The sequence below is a fragment of the Scatophagus argus genome, chromosome 22, assembly GCF_020382885.2.
Source record: "Scatophagus argus isolate fScaArg1 chromosome 22, fScaArg1.pri, whole genome shotgun sequence".
Lineage (NCBI taxonomy): Eukaryota > Metazoa > Chordata > Actinopteri > Scatophagidae > Scatophagus > Scatophagus argus.
The window spans coordinates 11,700,824-11,726,901 of NC_058514.1; the positions used below are offsets into that span (position 1 = coordinate 11,700,824).

The window sequence follows — 26,078 nt, forward strand, 5'->3', positions numbered from 1 at the left end:
TGTTCTGTAAATAAAGGTCTTAAGGTCATACAGCCAGTACTTTGTAATGTAAATTTACTTGTGTTTTTTTTTTTTTAAATTGCTAAAATCTCCTTTCTTCAAGTTTTTGGTTTTCAGGTTCATCTAACTAACTAACGCAGTCTAAAGTCTAACACAACATCTCTGTTGTACATCCTACCTTAATAAAAGGTAGTAATGTTCATGATTTGATTTTTAAGGTGTCATTTTGGGGCCTGTACTGTAGTTTGTGGTACTGTTACATTGTATTGCATTATATAAGAAGAAGTAAAACAAAGCAGAAGCTGAAATAAAAGTGGAGAAAATGCCTTAAAACACACAAGCAGCTCTGAGTACAGTGCTGTGTGCCAAAAGCACTACAGAGAAGCACACGAGTCAGAGAGTCCAACCTACTTGCGTGCTTCCCATCACTTAACTTGTGGATCCTAATTGTATCTCTGTGACCGCAGCCTGTCTGCTGTGTGCGAGGTCGTCCACAGAGCATTGTGGTTTTCAACTAACTAGGTCTATTTTGAATGGCTTCAAAGAGAGTTGGATGGGCCAAAAAATGGCCAAAGGAAACCACACAAACAGTGCATATCTGGACGTGCGCGCATCCTGTTGAGCTGCAGTGGCTATAACCACTTAAAAACCTGTCACAACAGCACGGGGTCAATACCCATCGCTTACTGTCACATTTCTGCTTGTGCAAACGATTCCCTGTGACCTGTTGTGGTGTCTTGCATGCTAAAAAAAGGTGCCACTTTGCACTGTGGAGAGCAGCATTTAGCTGTTGACTGGCAGCAAAAACAAACGACTGATTGTCACATCAATAGCACATCGCACAAAAGATCTGGGAGTTTTCATGTGAAAGAAAGAAGGAGAAAGAGAGGGAGAGATGCCGCTTACCAATGTACTCAAAAACGTAGACGACAAAGAACGGCGTGACCAAGTCGTTGATGCCTTGCACGTAGCCGCTGGCTGGGTGGCGGATGGCCCAGATAAACAGGATCCGCTCAAAAATCTTACACACACACAAACATACACAGAAAAATGGAGTGTCAAAACAGTTTGCAGACAACAAACATTTACATTACACTAATAATGTACAAACTATGCATGTGTCAGAGAAGTTAAAATAAGTAAATGTTTAGGGCAAAAGGAATTTAACAACTAACCCTCTGTCACTTTGTCAAATTCTCTCTTGATAAATGGATCAATTAACTGATGAATTTCCCCAACAAATGACACACTGATACTGAAGCAAAACCTCCAACTTCACTGACGCTCTAAACAGTTCTTCTCTGACAGCAAACGCTGCCTCCCAAACATGAAGCTGGCTGGAATTAGAAGTCTTAATGATCAGACACAGTAAATTGTGGAGGGTGAGTGAGGTGTGGAAAGCCAGCAGTTGAAATCAGACCAATCTGAGGCATGCCAAGCTGGTGAAGAGGAAAGCAGTAAAATGTCAGTCACAGGCTTACTTGCTGTAGGAGTCTGGCACAGATAGCAATTTTTAAGTTGGTATTAATGTTGTTCAAATGGTGATTCGCTTAAAGCCATCGTCACATAGTAACTGATCACAGACATAGACTTTATGGAGTACATTTAATTGCTCAAGGTGCTCTGTGGATTTTTTTAACCAACAGTCACAATGTTTTGCAAGTGGGTCCAAATGCATCGAAAAAAAAACTACAGTACAGTATAACATGAGTTATGTGTCACATCATCTCTAGTAAAAATCCTACCTGAAACCCTCTCCGCTTTATTTATCCTGGCATTTACAGCCTAAATGTGTTTAAGACCATCTGTAAATCTGTTGTGAAAAGTATTGCACAAAATGCAATAAAAACTTCTGCTGTTGTTTTCAAGTCAGGTTATGACCATTTTCCCAAATTAAAAACCACACAAGCTGAAAGTGGATTTTGAGCATTATGGGAATGGATGAACACGGTCCAGATTTGAGAGATAAACCATTTCTTTGCCCCAACCCCCCAATCTCAGCAACGCTGTCACTTTCTCTGCTGCAATATTTTCTTTCTGTGCACAAAAAAAGCTCGCTTTGAACTTTGTTCTCTGCTTTGGTGTTGGTCCCCTCCCTTCTCTCTTGTTTTTTTTCCCCCACTCACTTTGTCTCTGTCTCTTGCTCTTCCCCCTCTTGAGTTCGTCTCCTCCTTCCATCTCCCTCCCTCTCTGTCTGTCCCCGATTCTCAATACTTTTTTTTTTTGTTTTTACAAGGCAAACACTTCCATCTTCGTTATGGGTGGTTGTTTAATGCTGTCAACCCCAGTGAATTAGAGCAGGCTTGATGTTCAGTTTGTTTTCTCTGGTGTGCAAATGGATTTCCCTAAAAAAAATACACACACACACACACACACACACACACACACACCTTGCTGTACCACACCCATCAAGCACTTTCTTATTTTTTGTGGATATGTCATGTTTCTGTCACTTTCTAAATAACCTCATATCTCATTGTTTTATGGAGGAAAAAAAAACACATCTATGGCAATGTCATTCTTTTGGAAAGCAGTGTGTGCAAACCCTCTCATTTTTATTTAAAGTAATTCAATCAATGTTAAGACAGTCAGAGAGATTGGAAAGATGCAACTCTCTCTGGTTCTCAAATCTCCGTTACCTGCCTCCTCATATCACACCTCCTCTCCCCTTATCAAAGGCCCATCTATCAAACAGGGAGGGGTGCTGCAGCTAGCAGGGGGAGTGGGTAATGGGACTTTCTTTTCATGCAGCCTCAAAAGCTGACATACATATTTCAGACTGGCACCTACACGCAGAACCATTTTGAGTGAAGCAAAGCACGTACACACTACCCTCCCCACGCCCGGTTTACTATGGGCACTTCGGTGTGTCTGTATGTGAAAGACAGAAAACAAAGACGCAGAGAAACTGCACACTTCAAAGACGAACCAAACAACACTGTCTACAGGTTTAAACAGAGTTCACTCAAGCAGACCGAAAACTTGATTCTTGCAAACCATGTTAATCTCACATTCTCTTCATAATTTTCTTACAATGCTGTACATCTCGAGGATGGGAAATCAGCTTCCCTTGTTAAGTTATTCCTCTATAATGTGAGAGATCCGATAAAGGATAAACTCAAAGGGTAGTAATGAAGCTGATACAACAAAATGACGAAGTCAAAGAACTCTTTAACATCTGACACACTCAGTGAAAAAAAATAAAAAAATCACTCCACTGTCAAAAGACCTCAATCACTCACTAAAAGTATTCATCAACAGCCACACTAAATTGCTACCTAGGTGCTCATTTCTTAGTTTTCCATTGAAAAAGCATCAGCTTAACACTTGAAATGAAAAAAGAAAATCTGATTTTATTAATATGTGCAGTCACCGACGTCTACTGATAAATCCTGCTTCCTCTAATCACAATTTAGAGACATAACTGAATTCTTTTCACGTCGGGAACTTGTAATTGCTGATTATCAACAACTCCTGAAGACTTTATTGTTCTCCAACACAAGAAAAACTCTAACACTTAGATACCACTTAGGAAATCACTGCAGAATTGCTTCAATATCCCTCTCTCCAACCCCGAAATGGAACAGACTGTTGACTGCTTTCCATCTCCACTAAGTCTCTCTGAGCCCCATTGGGGAAAGCAAGTGAATGAAATGAAGCAGAGGTGATTTTCAGGTGGCATCGCAGCAAGCACAACCATATAAAAAAAAAAAAAAAAAGGGAGGCCTTTGGAGTCTGTTGCATACCAAAATATATGAGAGCACGCTGCTTGAATATTTCAGTGCGAGGCTGGTGGCTTTTATTTTGCACACCAATAGGGGTGAGTTTTTGTGTGGGGATGAGAACGAGGAAGGGTTATAGGAGGAGGTAAGAGGAGACATAGACAGAATATATACTGCAGTAATTCATACAGTTCAAAAGACTGTAGATTACTTAAAGAAGCTGCCTCCCAGCTTGCTCACATGTATGAGTGTGCTCTGATAAATCCTAGTATGTCTGCTCGTTTTTTCTTCGTTGTTTTATTTTACTGTGTGTATACACGCATGTGATACTGCGTAGGCTTGTGTGTGTGCTTGCTCACACCCTTGTGTAGGCATGTACGTACACACAAAGCAGTCCACAAGCCCTGGCCACCTCATTAGCCTGCACCTCATTATGGGATTTTTCTATCTGGGTTTTCAGCTCTCTGCTTCTCAGGCCAGTGGTTCTACATATGACGGGACCTCCCAGAAGCACCGTTATAATAACTTAACCCCATATAAATAAATGGAATCAAGTTCATTTCCGTGTTAAGTTGTTTGGGGAGGCTGCACTGTTAGTCCCTCAAGCTTGCCGAGCCGAACTTCTTACACCACAGCAGCAACATAAGTGACCTGTATCACATTTACAAGTATTTAAAGTTACAAAACTACTTGCAATAATAGTTAAACATTCCAGTAATGTGTGTCGTAGCTAATGTGCCCACACTACCACTGATAGCTGTTATTATTTAACCAAACATAATGTTTAAGAGGGTTTTAAGATAATTAGTTCTTATACACCCTGAAAGCACAGCACCGAACTCTAACAAGAAATGCTTTGTTCAGTAGTGCTAACAAAGCAGAACAAAGACATGAGAGTGCTGACCATGCAGGGTGGACGTGTCTGTGTATCTGATCGCATGCATGACTGCGGGTGTTACTTAATATCATCTGTATGTAATCTTAGTTTGTGCTTCCGTGTGTGTGTGTGTGTGCACCCATGCCATATCATGCAGTGTCCTGAAGGGTTTTCCTGTTTCAAAATCCTGAGCAGATGGAGGAAAAATTACACCAAAATGTCAACATCTTGTCCTTGGCTTGTGCATCCTCTCTCAGACTGAATTTTCTTTTATTGACTTTTATGACTAATATGACACCCACAGATGCCATTAACACACCCATTACGATTAGCACCAACCTTTTTGAACCAATTTATGTGATTTAAGTGATTTTGCATTTATTTTTAATCGTCACTTGGACTCGTGCGTGCTTCATCTGTCTACATACCACTGATGATGTTATTATCTGCCCAAAATCAGAGGAGGAAAACCCTGCTTAGATGACGTGGTGTGTGTGCAGCAGGGGGCAGGGGGGCAAGGGGATTCTCACCTCTTGGACAGAAGCTTGTTGAAAGAGAGGAATAAGAGGATTAGTTCTCGGTATGTCAATGTGAATCTGCAGAGAGAGAAAGAGAGAAAAAAAAACACTGAAGCAACGGGCAGGTTAGCACAGATCTGGCCAATACAAACAGGGACAGAGACAGACAGGGACAGAGAGCAACAGTTAGTGGATTGGTGTCCTTGATTGAAGACAGACAGGGGGCTCGGTGGTCTGAAATGGATAGTAGAGGTGGTCCTGAATGTGAGCATTCACACTGAGATGTCTCAGTGATACTATGTGCTTGACAGTACATTTCTGTGGGTTTTTGTGTCTGTTGGACCACGTTCACACCATTTCAGAGTGTCTGGCCCTGCTGATGAGCAACACGACAGGCGGGCAGATTCGTCAGAAGGGAGTCAGACGGATGCAGGACGGCGGCTGGAGCCAAGCCAACTGAAATAGTCCAGTGAGTGGACAGACGGACTGTCTCTGAGAGTGTGCGGCTTGTCACGGACAGGACTGGGGATTGAGCTGTATTCACAGTCCTGTCTGCGCTGTCCACCTTACCTCTGTCACCTTTGGCTGCAGCACCAAAGACTCAGGATTCATCCTAGGAATGTCTATGTGGATCTGACAGCAACATGGGAGAGAAAGGTGTTAGACACAGGCACACGCACATTTACACTCACCAGTGTAGAAGTCCCTTAATGCTTTTGTCTCCAGTATTCCATGTTTAAACCTGCTTTTTGGCGGCTGTAAAATTTTCTCAAATGTTGTCAGAATGGACCCCAGAATGGAACAGACAAAGACATAAAAGATAATTCTGGTGTTTTAAAACCTGGGTCATATTCTCAAGATGTCTGCACTGACTGGTTATTAAATATTTAGCTGTTATTATTCATTACAATAGCTAATTAGTTTCTATGCTTATATTTGGTCAGATGGGGTTTACATCGGGGTCACTTGGATACATTTGCATGTTGGTTTCTTTAATACCTTTATGTATTTATATGCTTTGGAAGGCTCACAGGGTTTACCCTTTCATTGTGTTTCATGCATCAGAAGCAGATTTAGAAGTAACAGAGTTTTCCTTTATCAAATGACTATAAAAGTACTGCATTGGATGTGTGTCATGTTGGACACTGGTATTGAACCTAATGAACTGACCAACAGTGAGTCTGTAAATCTTGTACTGTTGATCCCACGGGAAAACACTTTGTGCAACTTTCAGCTGCAAGTTATTTTGGCAGTATTTCTGTCCTTTAGTGGTCAAATATTGTGTAATACAGCTTTAAGAGCAGAACAACATCAGCTGATTTTAAGACATAATTCTAGTGTCAACTACCAGACAATTTATATACAGTATATTCAAAAGCACAGCTAGATTTTTTTTTCTTGGGATGGAGAAACGACTGCAGCACAAGTTGGAACTTCTACACTGGCTACATCCATATGCATATACATACACACACACAAGCTGTGGGGAAAAGTTATCAACAACATAAACAGATACATATAAAGAGACAGATGGACAGATACAACAGCCAGACACAACTATAGAGACAGATGGAGAGATTCAGACTGGTTGATTGGCCATCCCATATGGACAGATGCACAGATGAAAAGGGCATACAGGAACATGTAATGTATGCAAATATACCTACAGCCACTTAATCTTGCAAAATATAGAGACAAACCTACTGTTGTGTGCAAGTGAGTGTCAAACCAACATATGTGCAAATGCACATAATCGCAGAGAAAGAGAGAAATTAAATTCACTGGAAATCACCGCTCACTCTGTCAACACAAACGGCACTGGAACAAGCAGAATTTGGCAGAAAAAGAGGCTTCAAGACGTGATCCAAACAATCATCAAAACAAAGTATGCCAGCTTTTCGGCACTGTGCAGAGGAGATCAATGTGAAATTGGATGGGATATGAGAAATGTCTGTTTTTGCTATCGACAACCCACTTTGATGTTTCTTATCAGCCTAAAATGAATGGTAAGTAGTCGAGTGTTAAAATGAAAGTGTGTGAGTGTGAGCGTGAGCGTGTGTGTGTTGGAGGGGGGGCGGAGATAAACACAGACGTAGAGAGACAATAAAAGTAGATAATGCTGTCAAAATCAAAGAAAACTGATCATTTTAGCAGCTCTCTGATGCAAAGATCGACCGCACTCCCTCCATGTCAACACAGGCAACATGGACATGAGGGAGAAGGTGGAAGGGACACAGGGAGGGGGGAAGTACTGAACTGGTTCCAGTAATCCTGTCGTCTGCGGGGCCGAATCCTGTCAAAACACACTCTCCCTCAGACACACAAACAAACACCAACAGCCTCGTGTCCTGGATCTGTGCTGAGGGAATACGTTAGTGGCAAGAAACTGTTCTTGTAATTGGAACTGGAACCTTTTGTAGTTCGCCTTTCATTCTGTCCTTCAAGTTCTGGGAATCAGACAGGTGTTTAAAAAAAAGAATTAGATGTAGAGAAGTGATTAAACACACAACAAGTAAACAGGAGATGTGAATGTGTGTGTGTGTGCGCGCGCGCGAGTGCGCATGAGTGTGCATGCATATACCTGTCTGTATGTGTCCTGGTGGTGTTCGTCATTGCGGGAGTCATAGTATTGCTGGATGAAGCCAAAATACTCTTGTCTTTTCCTCTGTAGGATGCTGTCTCTTCTTTCTGCATTAGCTGGTAGGTAACCCTGAGGGAGGACGAGAGAGAGACAAAGAAAGGGAAGATGCAATAAAGAAATTTTGGATACTTTCATGTGTTTTACATCATATTGTCCAACAATATTAATCTTCAAATCTAAATGCTCATTGTTTAATTTCTAAAAACGGCATTTTGTTACTTTTATACCTTTCTTGTACAGCTTAATGAAACAAGATCTAAATATTCATTAGTAAGCTTTAGAGAAGCTGGCAGATGGATTCTGTTTGCACAGTCAGACTGTTTCTCTCTGCTCCAGTCTTCAGGCTAAGCTGTCGAACTATTCCTTTTCAAATCCCTTCTTAAATGTCCAGAAACCCGTTTTCATTAGGACCTTGACGTTCACAATATAATATAATACAAGGATGAATAAAATCTGCACTAAAATGAACATGTCTGGCATAAGCCAATTTGTCTGTAACCACATTATTTATGCTTTTAGTCCAAAAATTAAAAACTTGCAATGAGTTTTAAAGTGCCTGATAATTTATTGCACATTGTCTGAAATGTATTATGAACACCTGCAAAGCCTTAAAACATTGTACTGATACTAGCAGAGGTCCAGAAAAACATTAGCAAGTTGTACTAACAGTCTCCAAACACAATAACAACAACAATAATAATAATAATAATAATACACCTGTCTGTTTGTAACACAAAATTTTGTGGGATCCACATGGGACTCATTAATTCAGCTTCGTAGATACTCAGTAAAGCTGTTTACTTCTGTTTCTCTTTATTTATTTGTCTCTCACTATATACTATTTAATGAGCCTTTTCTTCTAAACTTTTAACAAACCTTGGCTGGCTTTGAGCTCGTTAGCCAAGTTCAATAACAAACCAAACTCCACCACCTGGGATTAAAAAGTGTGGAAATGACACACTTCACTTTGCAAAGAAACCTTTCTGCTGCTTGACCAAATGCTCTCAGTCTCTTCCGAGAGCTACCACTGTGTGTGTGCGAGTGTGTGTGTGTTTGTGTCTAGGAATGTGTATATCAGGCAGTTTATGTGAGAATACACTTGTGAAAAGTGTGTATTCTTCCTGTGCAGCCAGACTTATGCAATGGGGAGAAAGTCGACTCCAAAGTGAACAGCAAATCTTTAGTCTATTTAAAAACGAGAGCTGAAAACCACAGTCTTCTAAAATATTTACCAGGTTAAAATCTTCAAAACAGAACTCAAACATGTGTGCTAGCTGTAAAGATTTGCCTGTGATGGAAAACTGGATTGTCTAGCTGTTAAAGGTCATTATCATAGTTGTAGTTGTTTTACATTTCCTCATGCATTTATTTGTTGTGTATAATTTATAAGAGTTACATAAATACATACATAAATACTGTAGTTCCTTAACATTAACATAAATAAAGACAAAGAGGGTTCACTTCGTATAATCCATCTGCTGGAGCCATACAACTGATGGCATGTGATTAGTTACTTGTGATTCAATATATACCCAAATATGGGATTCTGCATGTTGCAGAGTTGCAACCATTGGTCAGTTGACCAGTGGGTTAATTGATTGAAACTCTACCATCTTTTATGATAGCAAACCAAAAGAAAAATAAAAAAAATGTCCGTGGAATGGACAAAACGTCGGTCCAACAGTTCAAACGACATTTCAAGATGTCACTTTGGACTGGAAATTACGACAGCATTTTTTATGATACTTTATGAACCAAATTTTTGACTGAGTATATCATCAGTGGTTGATCAATGATTAAAATAATTGTAAGCTGCAGCCCTAACTAAAGAAAATACTCTCTAAACGATGATGTAGAAACTAATGTTAACCTGTGACCTGTGAATTTTCTTCCTCATCACTTACTTTGAAAGTGCATTATGAAGGGATCCTTTAACGGCGAAGAATGATTACCTCAACGTACATATGGGCATCTGACAATTCGTTTCAGATGGACATAAAAAACATGTCCTTTAAACATTTTGAACAAGACATGATATAATCCACCAACGCTGCCACATGTAACTTTAGTTATGTGATAACACACTCTGTAATACACAAAAACTAGGCCCACTACAAGACAACTAAGAACACTCTGATACAGAAGGTGAGATGCAGTAAAAAGCTCCAGAAATGCTAGTAAAGAGAGTTGCAGTTTAAAACAAAAAAAAAGACAAAAAACTTGTTTATACTTAAGTTTGCACCTGAGTCTGCCACATTCACCGAAAAGGTATATAGTCGAAGGTCAGGAAAAGTCAAAAGGTAATATGTGAACCTGGAACTTGATTTTGGGGGGAGATTTTTCCAGGACGCTGTAACAAATTGTCCATTATGATGTCACCCCAGCACCACCATGTGAGGGAAAAGACAGTGAGATGCGTCTGAAAGCTCCGAAGGTCAAGACCAAACCTTACAAAGCTCTCCTTGTAAATGTTTTATCAAACAGACAGACGCTGTCACAGACCGGTGCTCTCTTCATCAATCTGTCTGTCTCATATATTTATCTGTCATTGCTTTCAATTTATACTGAGCATTTTTCTCTGAGAAAGCATTTGGCTGCTGTTGAGTCACAACTCAGAGCAACTGTGTTTCAACAGGCTTTATTGGGTTTGCCATCAAACCAACTTCATCTACCTGCACCAACACAACATGTCTGCCAATCGAGCAAGAAGGGGAAAAACATAACAAGCTTTAAAGGGCTGACTTTTTGCGTGCATGTGTTTGTTAGGTGCATCTTTGTCTTTGTCACAACTCTACCATTTGTTGTTTCTGGAAGTGGGCTGCCACTTTTTGGTAACATGCTAGCAAGTACAGAAAAACGCACCAAGCAGAAATTCTGGCCAACTGTCAGGAGGAAAATCAATAAGAGCAGCAACAGAAAGTTTCTGTTTTCGGAGAGACTAAAGGCTTATTTGTTTCACACAACAACTGTGCTTCCAGACACAACCCTCCCCCCCCGACATACATACACCAAGCCAACACATACAAAAACACTGTGATAAACACACATACTCTGCAAATCCAAATACTGTGGTTCCACAGTATGTGCACAGTATGTTATGACATATAAACACACACATTTCTTTCACACCTTCCTTAGCACTGTCATTCAAACTATTTTTTATTCTCTTTATCTTCTGCTTTCAGTTACTATCTCTGAGAGACCAAAAAAAAAAGGCAATCCTTTCACAAACACAAATCAGACTCAGTACTGACTGGGACTTTTCCCCTCTCGTTTCTTGCCAAAAAGTCCACGCATCGCATGTTGAAATGAATCCATATGCAAACGACACACAAGCGCGCACACAAACACAAACCACAACAGGCCAACTACAAAACAGTGGGCTCTGATCTTATGTGCACTCTGCCAAATGAGGGAGAGGAGAGCATGTGTGTGTTGAAGGTTAATGGACTGCTTAGCGGAGGTCAATCGCACTGCAGCTGCATTGCTGCTCGAAAGGACAGGATCTCTCTCTTTCACGCACACGCACGCACACACACACGGGAGTGGAAAACTATAAAGTGGACACAAACTGTGTCATACATTACACTGTGATTTGATTTTATTACTACTCTTTATTACTAATGATAGGTTGTTACTGGTCCGTGGTTTATGATTATCAACCCTATAAACTGTGCAAAATAATTGTGCGTTTTGGACATTATTCTGCATGTTTTAAGAATTACTGGTAAGAAGCAAAAGTATACCGACAAAGTTTTTCTTTTTTGAAAATAGAGGATTAAAAATAAGTGAGTATATCTCACAGGAAAGTGCATTAAGTGCTCAAGATCTAAGTGTGCTTATGGTTGAACCTGAGTGTCTAATTTTCATTTTATTTGTGGTCTGCTGGTTAAAAGGGGTGAGTGGAGACATTTGGAGGAAAAAAAGAAAAGAGCAACAGAGATGGAGGACAGAAAGTGAAGCATGACCTGCCGGTGGTATGAAATGTGGCGGCACAGCGCTTCTTTCTGCCTGCATAAACTTCATCTCTTCATTCTTTCTTGCATCAATCTACCCCTCAATCCTGCCATCCCTTTAGTGGATACTCCACTTCAGTAAGCTCTCTGTTAAAAAAAAAAAAAAAAAAACGGTGGAAATATGCTTGGGGAATCCATTTGGGGAATTTAAATGAATTATTTTTTTCTAGCAAGTCTTCTCACTATCTAAATTGATTCCTACTTAGCAGTCGCACATTATCCTGGAAACAGGCTGGAAACAAACTGTCCCACTGTGGGCCCAGCAAAAGTTGAGCAAACCCAACTCCACTTCTTTTTAAAAAAGCTCTTGTCGCTGTGTCTCTGCGTGTTCATTTTTACTCTTACATCTGGTGAGCTGACACGATTTAGGTTTGGAAACATCCACATGAGAATCGATTTCACACTGTGACTCACCGCCTCTCAGCTGCAACTATTAAAACTTTGTAGAGACAAAATGGAGCATGACTCTGCAAATGCATGACTTATTTCTTATCTTTAATTGATTCAGAAGCTTTCACTGGGCTGCATCTGTGATTTTTCCAAATTAAATGAGCAACAACAACCAAGTAAGAGGTGTGTACATCTAGTGTGGGGTAGAAGAGTTCATAAATGGATGCCATTTTACATCCTGTAACAACTGTGGTAAAATTCTTCAATTGCTGGTCCTGGATCTGCATACAAAAAAGCCATTTGCTCAGGTCTTAGAAGCCAATATTGAGAGGTGACAGTGGACCTGCTGTTAGAACTGAAAAGGAATAAAACGTTCCAGCCGCAGTGTGAGATGCCTGATGAAAAAAAATTGTATTGTTATTTACTCTAAGGCGATATAATTATCTGTACTGTTGTGAGGCATGAGTTTAACATAATAATCTCTAAATCTGTCCCCGCTGCCACTGCTTCCTCATATATCTCACATAACCCCTTTAGCCTTATCAATATTTCCACAGCCAGTTAGTTTTCTCCTCTTCCACTACTTCACATTTAACAACCACACTCCATTAGCAAATGTACATATTTCCACAGGCTGACATTCTTCCACAAAGCAGAAAAGTCATTTAATTTCTCTTTTTCCTTCAGGCTTGAACACAAAGTGCTCTTTAAAAAAAATGAAATAAGAGGGTATTATTTCTGAAATAATAAGAAGTTCAACCGGATGTGTTTCTGAGGCCGGGGGCAACCTATGGACCAACTTGCTCAAATACTGAGGTAGAGGGAGCTATTAAGTGATTCTAAAAATTGCTCTCTCTCGCCCTCTCAGTCTGGTTTCTTTCTCTTTTTTTAAACCAGCTTTTTAATTTCCACACTGGCTAATAACAGTAGAGACAGTTATGGACGATTTCTGTGATGCGGTGGTAAATGCGGGCCGTTGGGGGAGGGTTACCGAGCTCCAACCTCAGAGGGAAAACTTGTTTCTCGTCTTTGTCAGGTATAGAAGAACGTGGCTCAAGCACGCCTGCTGGAGGGGAGAGAAAAATCAAATAAGTTGGTGCACGCTGGTGAGCAGGAGAAGGGCACAAGGGACACCACTGGAGTGAAGTTTTATTAGGTGCCTCTGCCAAGTTTATGGAATACACCGTGGGCTGTGTGGGTCTGAATGTGTGTGTATGTGTGTACGCGCCAGACGGAGAATAGATTTTTTCGAGTCTGATCCCTCCTATCTATTTCTCCACTGGATCATACCACAGACAGGACAGAGAAGGCAGTCAAGTGTTATGACACTTCAGAAGATATGAGTGCTTTTGACACTGTGCCCACTTTTTACTTTAATCCAAACCTTGGATTTAACCCTGGGATAATTCACGCTGCAAGAGGCTCGGAGATCTAGAAATCTATTGAAACCCCTCCGAGGTGGTGCTGAGATAAGGATATGGATCTTAAGCTTGGACAGTCAGAACACCCCCTACATATTTATCAAAGTCATCTGGACACACGTGTCCTCAATGAAGATATGAGCTGTATTTCATAATACCACTTTTAAACTTGTGTCCATGAAAGAGAGGAAAAAAAGATCAAACATCCCAGCTTGCGGTGATCATGTTGGAGTGCAAAACAACATCTCGATTTTTAACAAAACAGGGAGAAAGTTGCAAATCAAACTTAGAGACTGTCTCTCTCCAGGAGCGTCAGGACGTCAAGGATTTTTGGCTCCATAGCTACGAGAAGGGTGAGGGGGTGACACTGAAGATGTAACAAAAAGACGACTCTTTGGAACAAGGTGTGCATCCAGTTGGACAATAAGTAGACAAATGTGAGGAAAGGTTTGGGAGTTTCTTGTGATTAGCTTAGCTTAGTTTAGCATATAGAACGGAAACACGAGGAGACAGCTAGCCTCGCTCTAGCCGAACTCCAAACTCCAAATGCCAGCAGCTCTAAAGCTCTCAAGCTGTATTTTCCAAAATGCTGGACTATTCCTTTTATGGTAATTGCTGCATGACAGAGGAGAAAAAAACAGTGAAGCATGGATGATTCTTGTATTTCCATCTAATATTAAATGTTATCCAATAACCCTGTCATTTCTTTTTTCCCCTTGTTTCCTTTTGTCTTTAGGTGGTCAAATCAAATCACCTCAGTGTTCACTATAAACGACACGCATGTGCACACACACACTTGTTATTGACACTTATGCGCATCATATATTCACTCACAAACACAGAAAGACAAAAACGCAGCCCAAACGGGGACAACCCATTAATGGGCTATTATCCGTGGTACATTAGACGAAACACCAAGTCACACAAACACATACACAAACAGCTAAAGTGCTGTGGTGCCCCTCCCATCCCCCGTGCCCAGCTGCCTACACTGCAGTCAATGCTTTGCGATTTAATACAAAATTGTGAGGCCTCACTTCAGCAGAGCACCAAACAAAGCAGCCGTTAATGGTTAAAGCGCCCAGTTGGTAACCTCCCACCACCAAAAAAACACAAACAGGCAGAGGCGCACACACACATATTCCTTTAATGACATCTTTTCTGCGGCACATTAACTATTGTGCAGTAATTAATGGGAGAGTCACAGCATTCAAAAAGCCAGTTCTCTCTGCAGACTAGAAACTGTACACCACAACAATGGCTTAATGAGTAAACACACCGTGCGTCTCATGAATAAATTATTTGTGCCTTGCAATTCATTTTCCCTACTGAAGTCTGGAAAAAAGCAGGACTGTTACCAGTCTTCATAAATCAAAAAAAAGGAGTGGTGGGGTGGGGGGGGGGGCATGACAGTAACTTTTTGAGCATTTGGGTGTGCCTAAGATCCTCTGTAATGTGTATTATTTGTATTGCATTTATCTGGGTGTGTATGGGTCTGTGTTATTTGATGAGTCTGTATGTTCACTTGTGGCTTAAGAAGTTACACAGGTTGTTATCTTTGAGCTTGTTAGCATGCAAGTGCTTTTTGTGAGCAAGTTTTACACAAATCAGTGTAAACATCCATCACACCAATCAGCTGCAACATTAAAACCAACTGCTTAATATTTTGTCAGCCGTTGCTCACTAGTTACCTAACCATTGCTCACTAAAAAAACAGAGTTAATGCGCGATGAAATAAAAACAATTGTCGGCGTTAATTAATTAACGCGTTGACTTGCCCAGCCCTAATGCGTTAACGCGTTAACGTTGCCACAACCCTAATATATTTATATATTATTTTACTTGAAAATATATGTATAAGTATCTGTTACTTTTTCTCTCAAAGTACAAAAGAATTAGGTGTTTAGCGTTGTTAAAAATGGAAAATAAAAATTTTTATTTATTAAGTTTATTAATTTCATAAAAGTAACATATTATATTTCTCATATGTAAAGCATAAGTTTAAGGAAACTATATGTGGTGTTACATTCAGTTTAGTGGTCAAATAGGTTTTGTGACTACGAGTGGGTTTTAATTTGGAGGGAAACGGGGAAATTGGCTCTTTTCATGCTAAAGGTTGCTGACCCCTGGTGTTGACTATGCGTTACTTACAGAAAGTAGCTTCCACGTTATCGGCCGGACCTGTCGTGGGATTCCAGACCAGCTGAGTTTCCGTAGCTCCTCTGCAAAACAACAACAACAAAAACACCAGAGCAACCACATTAGTTCCACCACGAACACTTTTTAGACAAAGACGCTCATTTCCCTCTACAGGCCAGCCAATAAATGGCAGGACAATATTATCTGCTGACATTATGCTGTCAGATACATCCATATGGCCATTAAAAAAACAACAGATGGTGATCCAGAAATGCCAAAGACATATCTGAAGTAATTTAGTTATAGTTTAGCCATCACAGAGTTGACAAGTTTCAGTACATATGTTGATAAAAGTTACAGCTGCAAGCAAATATTGATGAAGAGAAAGAGAAAAGCTGCACGTCATTGTCATTTACTGAGTTGATGACATGATAAACATAAAATATATGATACCAGAAATTTTAATAGAGATATTTTTCCATTCTTATTCATCTGTGAATGCCTTCAAATGCCATCAAATAACAACCACAATAAAAGGAATCCATTTACATTTATGAAACAAATTTATACCAATAAAAATAATTTTCAAACTATTATTGAATTAGCAAGTCGTTCCAGGACTATTCAATCAATCAATCTAACGACGAGCCAACCAATCATGCCCTCACTACCCTGCCTTCCTTTTCTACATCAGATAATTTCAGTGAAATTATCTGATGGGTTAGAAGTGGAATATTAACTACACCCTCCCCAGGTCAGGTGGGAGAGCCAGGAGGCTATAATGTAAAATAAATGTGATGGAAAGGTGCAAATTGAACTTTTAAATTGGCAGAAAGTAGTTCCCTTTGGGTCTTTGAAGACCCAGAAAATATGGTTAATGCTAGGTGCAACACGTTATATGCAGCCTATATTCTTCTCTCTTTCTCTAACATACACACACATTGACACTAAGAGAGGATAGGTGGGTATGGGTATCACAGGTGGATCAAGAGAAAATTCTTTGTCTTGTGTCATTTAGCAACCTGTGTCTTGCATTTCATCCTATTTTTAGTGAACGAAATATAATAAGCAGGCTAAAATAAAGGTGTAGGATATAATTTCCCTCCACCAAAGAGAGATAATGCTCACTAACACAGCACAGCACTTCACACTTCCTCATACCATTATGTTTCCACCCAAATGACCCACAATGGACCTTGTTTTGGTCTATGATGTAACTGCCAGGTCACACAACTTCTACACTGAAACTGTCTAATTCTTTTGGATAATCCATGACATTTTCTTCACAACATATTCATCACTTGAATAACCGTTCCCAGAGGGAAGTGAAATCACTGAGTGACCTTGGTCTACCAGCACCAGGCAGCTTATGATATTCAAGATATATGACTGTGCGTTTTTCAGCAGTATTTCTCAAGAACCGGGACGTTCCTGGATGAGTTCTTGCAAACATTAACTCATCCATTATTCACAGATAGGTCTCCCTCTGCCTGGGTCCTGCGAGTCTGCAAACCCCCCATTAGCATTCAACAAGACGAGTTGCCACAGCTGAACTGAGACAAACATAAAAAAGCAGTGGAAGTCTCTTCACTCGTAATTGCACTGCCACTGTTTTACCTGCATTCCAGGAGTGAAGGAAAGGGGGGAAAACCGATTTCCGTGCAAATGAAATTGCGCTGCCTTAACATACTTTTCTGAGGGTAGAAATAAAGTAACAAATGCACGTAATGAACAGGCCAGATTCTTTCTCAACTCTTATTCAAGGCACTGGCTGGAAATTGATAAGCCCTTTGCACAGAGTGAACGATATTGATTAACGCTGCCAAATGACTCTGCCTTGCCTGTTCTTCAAGGCAAATGCAAATGCAGCCAGTGACAGATAGCAGAATAGGAAATAGCAATCAGCTAAACAGCAATGGGCTAAGTCCATTGGCTAAATTGAGTGAAACGCATTAGACCTTGTTCAGCTGATGGTAGTATCTATTTATTCACTATAGTTCATGTGCATCTTCCACTTAAAATTTCTCTCTTACCTTGTCCTTGTTGACTTTAATTATATAGAAATTCAATACAGCAATTGAGTGCACAATGCTTGGAGTCAGCAAAGGTGCTGCAGGTTTTCCATGAATTCTTTCTCTGTCTCTTAGCTACTTCCATTCCTTTTCTTCCCTTTAGGACTAAAACAACTGGAAGCCAATGTAGCCAACGCTAAACTGGTGGATTATTTAATTTACCTTTAAATTGTGAAAAAGTACATCAAACAATACTCACGATACTGACACGGCACAATACAATATTGATGCCAGCACTGGCAAGATTGATTGACATTGTGGTCCAGTCTCTGCACTGAAACTGTTGCCAGTTTTAGTCCCAGTGTGGTTCATTAGGATATATTTTGTTTTGCATGTTCACGAAGGACAGTTTAAACAGCTATGGCGACTGATCGTCACTGCAGCTCATCAAGGCACAGGTGCAACTATTAGTCAATGAATCCATTAGCTGATTAAAACAAAATTAGTCAGAAATATTTTGATATTTAATCGTTTCAGTTATTTTTCAAGCAAAATTATTTTTTGCTGATTTCGGTTTCTTGAATATAAGGATTTACTGCTTTTCTTGGTCATTTATGATAGTGAATGAAGAGTCTTTGGACTGTTGGTTGGACAAAAGAAGCAATTTGAAGACATCACTGTGGTCTCTGGAAAATTGTAAGCAGAAAATTTCCCAATTTTTTCACACAGTTATTTATGAAAATAACCATCAGATCAATTGATGTTGTAAATAATAGTTAGTTGCGGATCTATTGGGAACTGGAGGCTGGCTGGTTCAAGACCAGCACAGACCAGTCAGAACGGAGTGTGAACTGGTAGCTGGAGAGGTGCCACCTCCTGGGCACTGGCATGGTGCACTTGAGCAAGACCCTGAACCCCTAAGCACCCGGCTATGTAGCAGCTCCCTGACCCTGACAGCTCTATGTGCATAAATGAATGTGTTTACATCCTGTTTGTGCATGTGCATATTTCAGACCTGTGTGAATGTAAAAAAAAAATCAGTAGACTGAATTTCCCTCAGGGGATTAATAAAGTATGTCTGCATCTGAATGCATGCATGAAGTTGCTAGTTGCTTGTTATGACATATATCTTTCAGACACGTACAGTGAGACAGCTGCAGTGAAATTATACAAGAGCCATTTACAACAAAGTTCAAGTGTTAAAGGATGAAATCCTATGTGCACCTCTACATTCATTACACTCTCAACAGCTAGTCAAGGGTGCCTTCTTCTTGCCTTGCACCCTTTGAACCTTCATTTGCACTGTCAGACAAAGAAATGAGTCCATGAATCTTGTGGGCTCAGGCTTAATTAAACTAAGTTATATTTCCCCCACCTGGCATTAATCTCACCACAGGGGGTTACAGAGAGGAGGGGTGAAGGGACACGAGGCACAAGTTAACTAATGGTCTTTACATCCTGATGCTGCAGTGAAAGCTCTGTCCCCTTTGGTCAAACACTTTGCATTGCAGGGAAGGCTTGTGTGCACTCAAGAGGCATCTACCCAGGTGTTTGTGTGTGGGTATGAATAAGTGTGTGGCAAGGGCAAAGGGCAAATATTTACTTGGCACCATGTGGCCAGCAGAACAAGCAGATGTGCCCGTTCGACCCATACATCACATACAGAAAACCGCAGACACAGCCCCCTACTCCTCGTCTTCCAAGCATTCTCCAGCAGAGAGCCGGATCGCTGCAGAATCCAAATCACAGTTACCCCAACATGAGCCCAGATGACTTATAGACCCACAGCTTGACTGTCAGAGTACTGACGCAGTGCACTGGTACAGTACATGAAAGAAAAATGGTAAATACTACTAGAAAAAAAAAAAGACTTTTTTCTTTATATTCTAACAATTTCACAAATTTTAATTAGTCCTGGGCTAAAATGCTGCACTGAGGGAAGATCTGTAGAAGGAAATATGTAATCCATAATCCAACCCTGATGCAAACAGACTCTCATAGGAGATGTGTCTCGACCCCCATTTCTTAAATGCTTACTATATAGCTGTGCTCATCTCAGCTCCAATTCTTAAAAAATAATTTGAACTCCCACAGTGGGTAGAGACAGAGAGGGCGACATGAGCGTAGTTAACATACAGGCTAAATTGCAGATGTCGTTTCATTAGTGTGAGGCCAGCTCATCTCCCAGAAAACATATCTGACTCTCTAGGGCATCTCTTGTGCATTATGAATGAGACAGCCAAGCCCTAGCTCCACTGGAATAAATTAAAGGCATTTCATGACATTTTGAAAATTAATCTGTTGTTTTTTCTCAGCAGGCACTTGTCACAATGTGGGGGAAAAAAGTTTCTGCGACTGTCCCAGAGGCGATGAAGGACTGGCTGTCCCTGTCATTTTCAGTGAACAAAGTTAACAATGCAAACAAGCCTTTCTATACATAGTAATCTGTACAACTAAAGAAATGAAACTGAAGATATAACTTTAACAGGCCTCCACAGGAAGAAAAATGCAGAGGAAACTCATTAAAACAAAAACTCAATTTAGAGTCAATTCACCCCACGGGCAACCATTTCAAAGTATACATTTAGGAGTGCAAGCGGGGGCAAGCAAAAACTGAATTTCCCTTTTGGGACCAATAAAATGCTACTTTGTTATATACATGCTTTAGAATTAGTGTGATCTGTGTTGTGGGTGTTTTTCATGCTGGCAGGCCCAGAGCTCAGGGGGACTGGCCTGGTGAGACAGTCTCAACCCTGGAGGAAGCTGCATTCCTCACCAGCATGAAAAACACCTGTAACATCAGCAATGTGCAACTCAAGGGTAACTGCTGCTAGTCTTTCTGTGTCTACTCTATTCCATTATGCATGAACTTACAGGAGTGCACTTTGTCTTGGCTGGAGTTAAGCTGAGGACCACAGGGGGTGATTAGGACACCATGTACCTTCTGTTGAACACCCACAACAGCTGCTCTGATGTGGGACTCTCAGAGGTAATGAATGCTCAATGACTCTTGAAACATTCAGAGGGCAAAATATAACTAAGTATCATGTTTGTATTACATTAAAACTCATTTAAGCAGCCAAGATCACCATAAGAATTACATAAAGGCAGCTTGTGAGAAGTTACAAAGCAAGTGAAGGTCACAAAAAAAATGAACACAACATGGAGTTTCATTGTACAGTCACTCATGTAACTTTGCCAACAGCACATCTGATGAAGCAGCTAAGGTTGGGAGCCTTGTTAAAGGCCACCTCAACTGTACTTCACTGTACTGTACTTGCTAAGGTTGGAGAGAATATGTCTTATTCACCCCTCCGGCCCAGATTCTCTCAGCCTGCATGGGGATATGAACCACTTACATGTGGGCCAGACAACCATTTCTTTAACATTTTGGCAACACAATAAATTTTCGAAGGCAAAAGTCATTTGTCAAAAGAAGAAAATTGGCTTTTACAAACACCATTTCTTGTAAGACCTAAATAATCAAGTGTTGAACATTGCTGCTCTACAGAATCTATCTACAGCACCATTTTTTTTCTCAAGAAAAAAAAGAAACAGAAAAAACAGAGGGCACCCTAGTCGTGACATCAGGACTTTGTTTGGATGTCATTTGCAACCACGAGAGTCATGCATTCTTTCATGAAGGACTGTTTGCCTCCTGAGTGGACTGAAACAACGGAACTTAACCGGTCAAGTGAGGGCTCTTGCTATAAACGACCAAGCAATATGTGGTGGTTGTGTTGAGGGGAAAAAAACCAAATAGAATAAGTATGAGAGCGTGAATGTAAGTGTGAGTGTGTGTGCCAGCACCTCTTACATGTCTGCCTGTCTACCTGCCTGTCAGTCAGTCTACCTGACTGTGTGCACGGTTCTGTGTGAAGGCCAGTAAGAAGAATAGAAGACAACAAGAGGCGAAGAAGTGCTGTCAGTCAGTGCTGGGTGAGCAGGGAGCTGATGGGAGCAGGAGAGAAGACGCTTGGCGGGCCGGAGCCATGCACTATTCAGGCACCATTCAGACGGAGCGTGACCACTGGGGCAAAACACCACAAGGTTCTGGGCAACACACACACGTGAATGCTACACACACCTGCCAAAACTGGTGGTTATATTCTATGGCAGGTTCTACTTCAACAAATCCAAAGTGGAGACTGTGGCACTCATGGTTTAGACTGAATTAGCACAATTAGTCATTTGATCACTTGCTTTAACTTGCTTCTCACTTTTGCGAATTGTGCCTGTATGTCATCCAGAGATCCTTTATGACTCCGTCAAAGGCTGGGATAATACTCCCATGGTAAAAAGTAGGTAAATGCTATCCCTCTTTTCCTTGTTGCAGGCATTGTCCCAGTGTCATCTGAAGCCATTTTGCCACTGAGGTCAGAAAAACAATACAATCAGGACAGACACCTTTATCATGCAGTGTATTAAAAAGTTAAGCTCCCCTCCTATAAACCTTGAATGCTATGAGAGAGTCCTGAACGGTCTAACTCATCTAAAGGACAAAGTGATGGCGCCAGGGAGCAGACGGCTCGTAAACTAATGGGACTCTTGTAAAAAGATACTCCCCCCTGGATTATACCTGCTCAAGAGGCCTGATGGATGGCCCAGATGGCTGGGAGAGGACATGAAGCATAGGCAAGTGTGCAGGTGTGAGGATGTGTGTGAAAGAACGTGGGTGCGTTCTTTTGAGCACTATAACAAGACTTGGATAGTCAACTCCCTCAAGCTCGCTTTGCCTTAAACTGATTTAGATGGAACATGTTTGAAAATATATGAACTGGTGACATTTCAGTGAGTGTTTTATAAGAGGACTTGCAGACATTTTGATTTTCAGTTATGTTACTTTTCTAGATAATGGTTATATCAGAAGGGACACATTTCCACATTTCAGCCATGATGAAAAAATCCTTAACATGCCAAACTGAAACCAGTGCAGAGCAGGATGATGAGCAGTGCAACTGGAAGGGAAAATGGTACTACAACTTTACCTAACTGCCTTCAATGATTTTTGCAAATATATGCTTATTTTGAATTTGATGCCATCAACAAGCTGGGACAGGAGCAACAAAAAGAAATAGCTGGGACAACCGTAGAACGCTCAAAAAACACCTGTTTGGAACACTGTAACACGTAAACAGGTTCATTCATCCTCGAAAGTCGAAACTCTTCATTTTCAAGCAAGGATGGGGCGAGGTTCATGATCATATAAAGGATATCACCACATAGGCTGTGGAACACACCGTAAAACAGTTTTTAAACACGCGTCATTTTAGAAAGGAGTGCATTCTGTTTTTATGACACAACATCCCAACTTTTTTGGAATCATTCTTATACTTAAACAGCCTATACCAAATCATAGAGCTGAAAAAATATGAATGAATAACCGCGTTGCTCAATAAATCAGTAGTGCGTTAAAAAGAACTGTTAATCTTGTCAGCCTCAAGGAAAGCCAGCGACAAGAGAAAGTGTTAATTAATAACTAATTAAATAATCATGTATAAACTGACCATTCAAACCGCCATCCAGGCTGTAGGTAGCCTAAACAGAACTGATAAAAGCAAACCTCTGGCCATGGCTTCATTATTTTCTTAAAAGCAAGTTCATAATATAGTTAATGAGCTGCAGGATTAAAGTGAAATGATATCTCATCCACTACACATAAAGCAGAGAAAAGGTGTGATCTGTGAGGGTGAAAGTGCATTTAGTCAAGCTTCTCTTAGAAAAGGAAGAATGAAAAATTCACATGAAAACCACAGTGTGAATAAACTAAGCCAGACAATCTGGGAGGCTACTGGCACAGCAGACAGCTGGTGGTTGGACCAACCTTATTAAGTCAGGTGTTATGCCTGGGGATGTGCTCAAAGGTAGCACACACATGAGCGATCCTGCACACATGCATACATATATGTACCACTGACAGTTACCAGGCAAGAAACTCACAGAGGAGTACAATTTCAAAGCAGAAAAACAGGATATAACAAAATCCACTGACTTCAAGATTTAGCATTTCTCACCAAATTCACTTTCTTTGAGAGAAAACAAGGTACATTTCCTTTTCTTTCTCTCTTGCTTTCAGGTGCTATTAGCAAATAAGCTAGAAACCTTCTACTAACAATTCACATGGAAACCTTCTCTCGGTAAAGTTGCCATATTTCTCAGAGATTTTCCTGTGTTGACAGTTTAATGCTGTATTATCTCTTCTTCTACGCCTCCCAGGCCTGGGACACACACCTCTGAAACTGTCACACACGGACAGTGCTTTCAAACGAGGCATTAGGACTGAGTAAAATTGAATTACATCGCCACTTCCCACTTTGATGGCGGCTATTAACTTTGCAAACAGTGCTGATGGTAAGCCTATCATATGGTGGCTGCTGTGTAACAGGATTTCGGATTGTAGCGCTACAGAGTGCGGAGTGAGCAACTGTGGCAGAAAGTAGCGGGCCTACTAACCATAGTTGCTGCAGTGAGGGTGACGGCACTTGGGAGAAGTGTAGTGTAGTGGTGGAGGTGTAACAAAGAGCTGCAGCACCCCCAACAGAGGGCATGTCGACTGGCAGCAAGACAACAAAAGGATATGCATGTGTGCGTGTCTTGTGGGCAGTTATTTGCTGTATCTTTTAGGTTTGTTATTGTTGGTTAACAATTTATTTGTATTTGTGTATTTCATGTTACTTATGGTGTAGAAATGTTTTCTGAGCACGAGTGGGAGTACATATGCGAGGTGGACTCGCATAATGACCACCCAAAGAGCAAACAGACAGTAGGATAAAAGAAGAAGAGAAAAAGAGACAAACAAGGAAAGGAACTGATGAAATAGGGGAAGTAAAAGACAGAGTAAGGATAAATTACCAGGAAGGAGAAGAGGGGAAAAGGACCATTGCCATAGCAACAGCAGTATTTCTGCCACACAGCAATAACTGCTTGATGTCAGATGCCAGCTCTTGGTATTGAAATTGATTAAAAAGAAAACTATATGCAAAAAGTCTGTAAAATCTGGGATTTTGACTGACAGAACCTCACTGAGCAAGTGGTTTAAAGAAAGCATAAGATGAAAAACTGCGGGGAACCTGGGTAATTAAAAAAAAAACATGAACACTGATACAAACACACCTGAACACTTGCACAAAATCAACCACATAAACAAACAAACAAAAACAACAAAAATAAAATATGTTGTTTTATAATGTCCACTCCTCGTTCTAACATTACTTATTTTGTGACTGAAGAGGAAACAAGCTGTAGTTGCCAAAGGGTCAGACTTTAACCCATGGGTGATGGTCAGGTTTGCAAACCCTGGGCAATTAGACCCTGACCCATAAGTAGCAGGGCCTGTTTTTATACTTCGTACCAACAGGAACTAAATTTATCCCCTGGCTTCTTTGGTCAAAATGCAGGTTTAATACCTCAAAAGGTTCTTGGTCCTCAGTGAAATACAGAAAACATTTTTGGATATTTTACACAAACAAATATATGTATTCTTTAAAACAAAACAACTTTTAGTTTTAAACAGTTCAGCCATGATCTTAAAGGCATTTCAAACAGCAACAACGGCACCACTGTACCCTGAAACACGTTACTTCTAAAGGCTTGCAACGCAGATGGCTTTTCACTGTGTTGAGAAAGGTGACGCACAGAGTTTGGAGTGCAGACAAATCACGTTTAGCCTTAAAGGGCTTTTTGGTGGTTGTTTCTGTTTCTTTTCCTAAAAACCACTGCAATAGTTCTGGGTTGGTTTGAGTTACGCTGCAAAGTCTACTCAAATATTCAACCATGATAAAATAAATAAACCTTCTGTGGTAAGTGCTGCATTAACAAGAAGTGAAACTGATGAAGTTTTTTATTTTTTGTTCCTTTTCTGTGGGTGCTGTGTTCGAGGTTCACTCGACAGACAGGTTCGCCTCAGGACATCAGGAATAATTAGCCGAGATCAACCTGACATCAATCATCCTACTCTCATACACGCACACAGGTCATCACCTCCTACATGACCTTACATGCTAAACAGACCGCTGTCACAACCTGTCGCAAGGCTCATTGGAGCAGGAGGGAAAGACGGTGCTGGTGATGGGGGTGGGTGGGGGAGACAATGATGTCAATGCACAGGATATCATGAAGGTGAGTCGGGCAGATTCAACATGATCAAGTAACACGAAAGAAGACACTGACAAGTCAGAAAAAAATGTAGAAACATGTGCAGGGGTGCAGACTGTTACCTTTTATTCATCATCTTTCACCCTGCTACACCTTCTGACAAGACTAACTATGCTGTAATACAATGTGGAGGTAGCTCAAATGCTAAGTTTAAGTTATGGGCTCAGTCTGTCATTTTAGAAAATCAC

The 26,078-nt window shown here is 40.6% G+C and overlaps 1 protein-coding gene across 5 annotated transcripts in view; it reads right to left on the minus strand.

Annotated features, from left to right (window-relative positions):
* The window catches only part of tbc1d22a (TBC1 domain family, member 22a), a 105,635-nt gene that overhangs the window by 70,142 nt on the left and 9,415 nt on the right, over positions 1-26,078 (minus strand). For 2 of the 5 annotated variants that reach the window (XM_046379796.1, XM_046379795.1), the window contains 5 exons: positions 15,737-15,807; positions 7,699-7,827; positions 5,688-5,750; positions 5,130-5,195; positions 907-1,021 (listed from right to left, as the gene is read on the minus strand). In XM_046379796.1, the coding sequence (XP_046235752.1) occupies positions 907-1,021; positions 5,130-5,195; positions 5,688-5,750; positions 7,699-7,827; positions 15,737-15,807 (444 nt within the window). The remainder of the gene's footprint in view (positions 1-906; positions 1,022-5,129; positions 5,196-5,687; positions 5,751-7,698; positions 7,828-15,736; positions 15,808-26,078) is intronic. The other 3 variants (XM_046379799.1, XM_046379798.1, XM_046379797.1) reach the window with 2 other exon arrangements.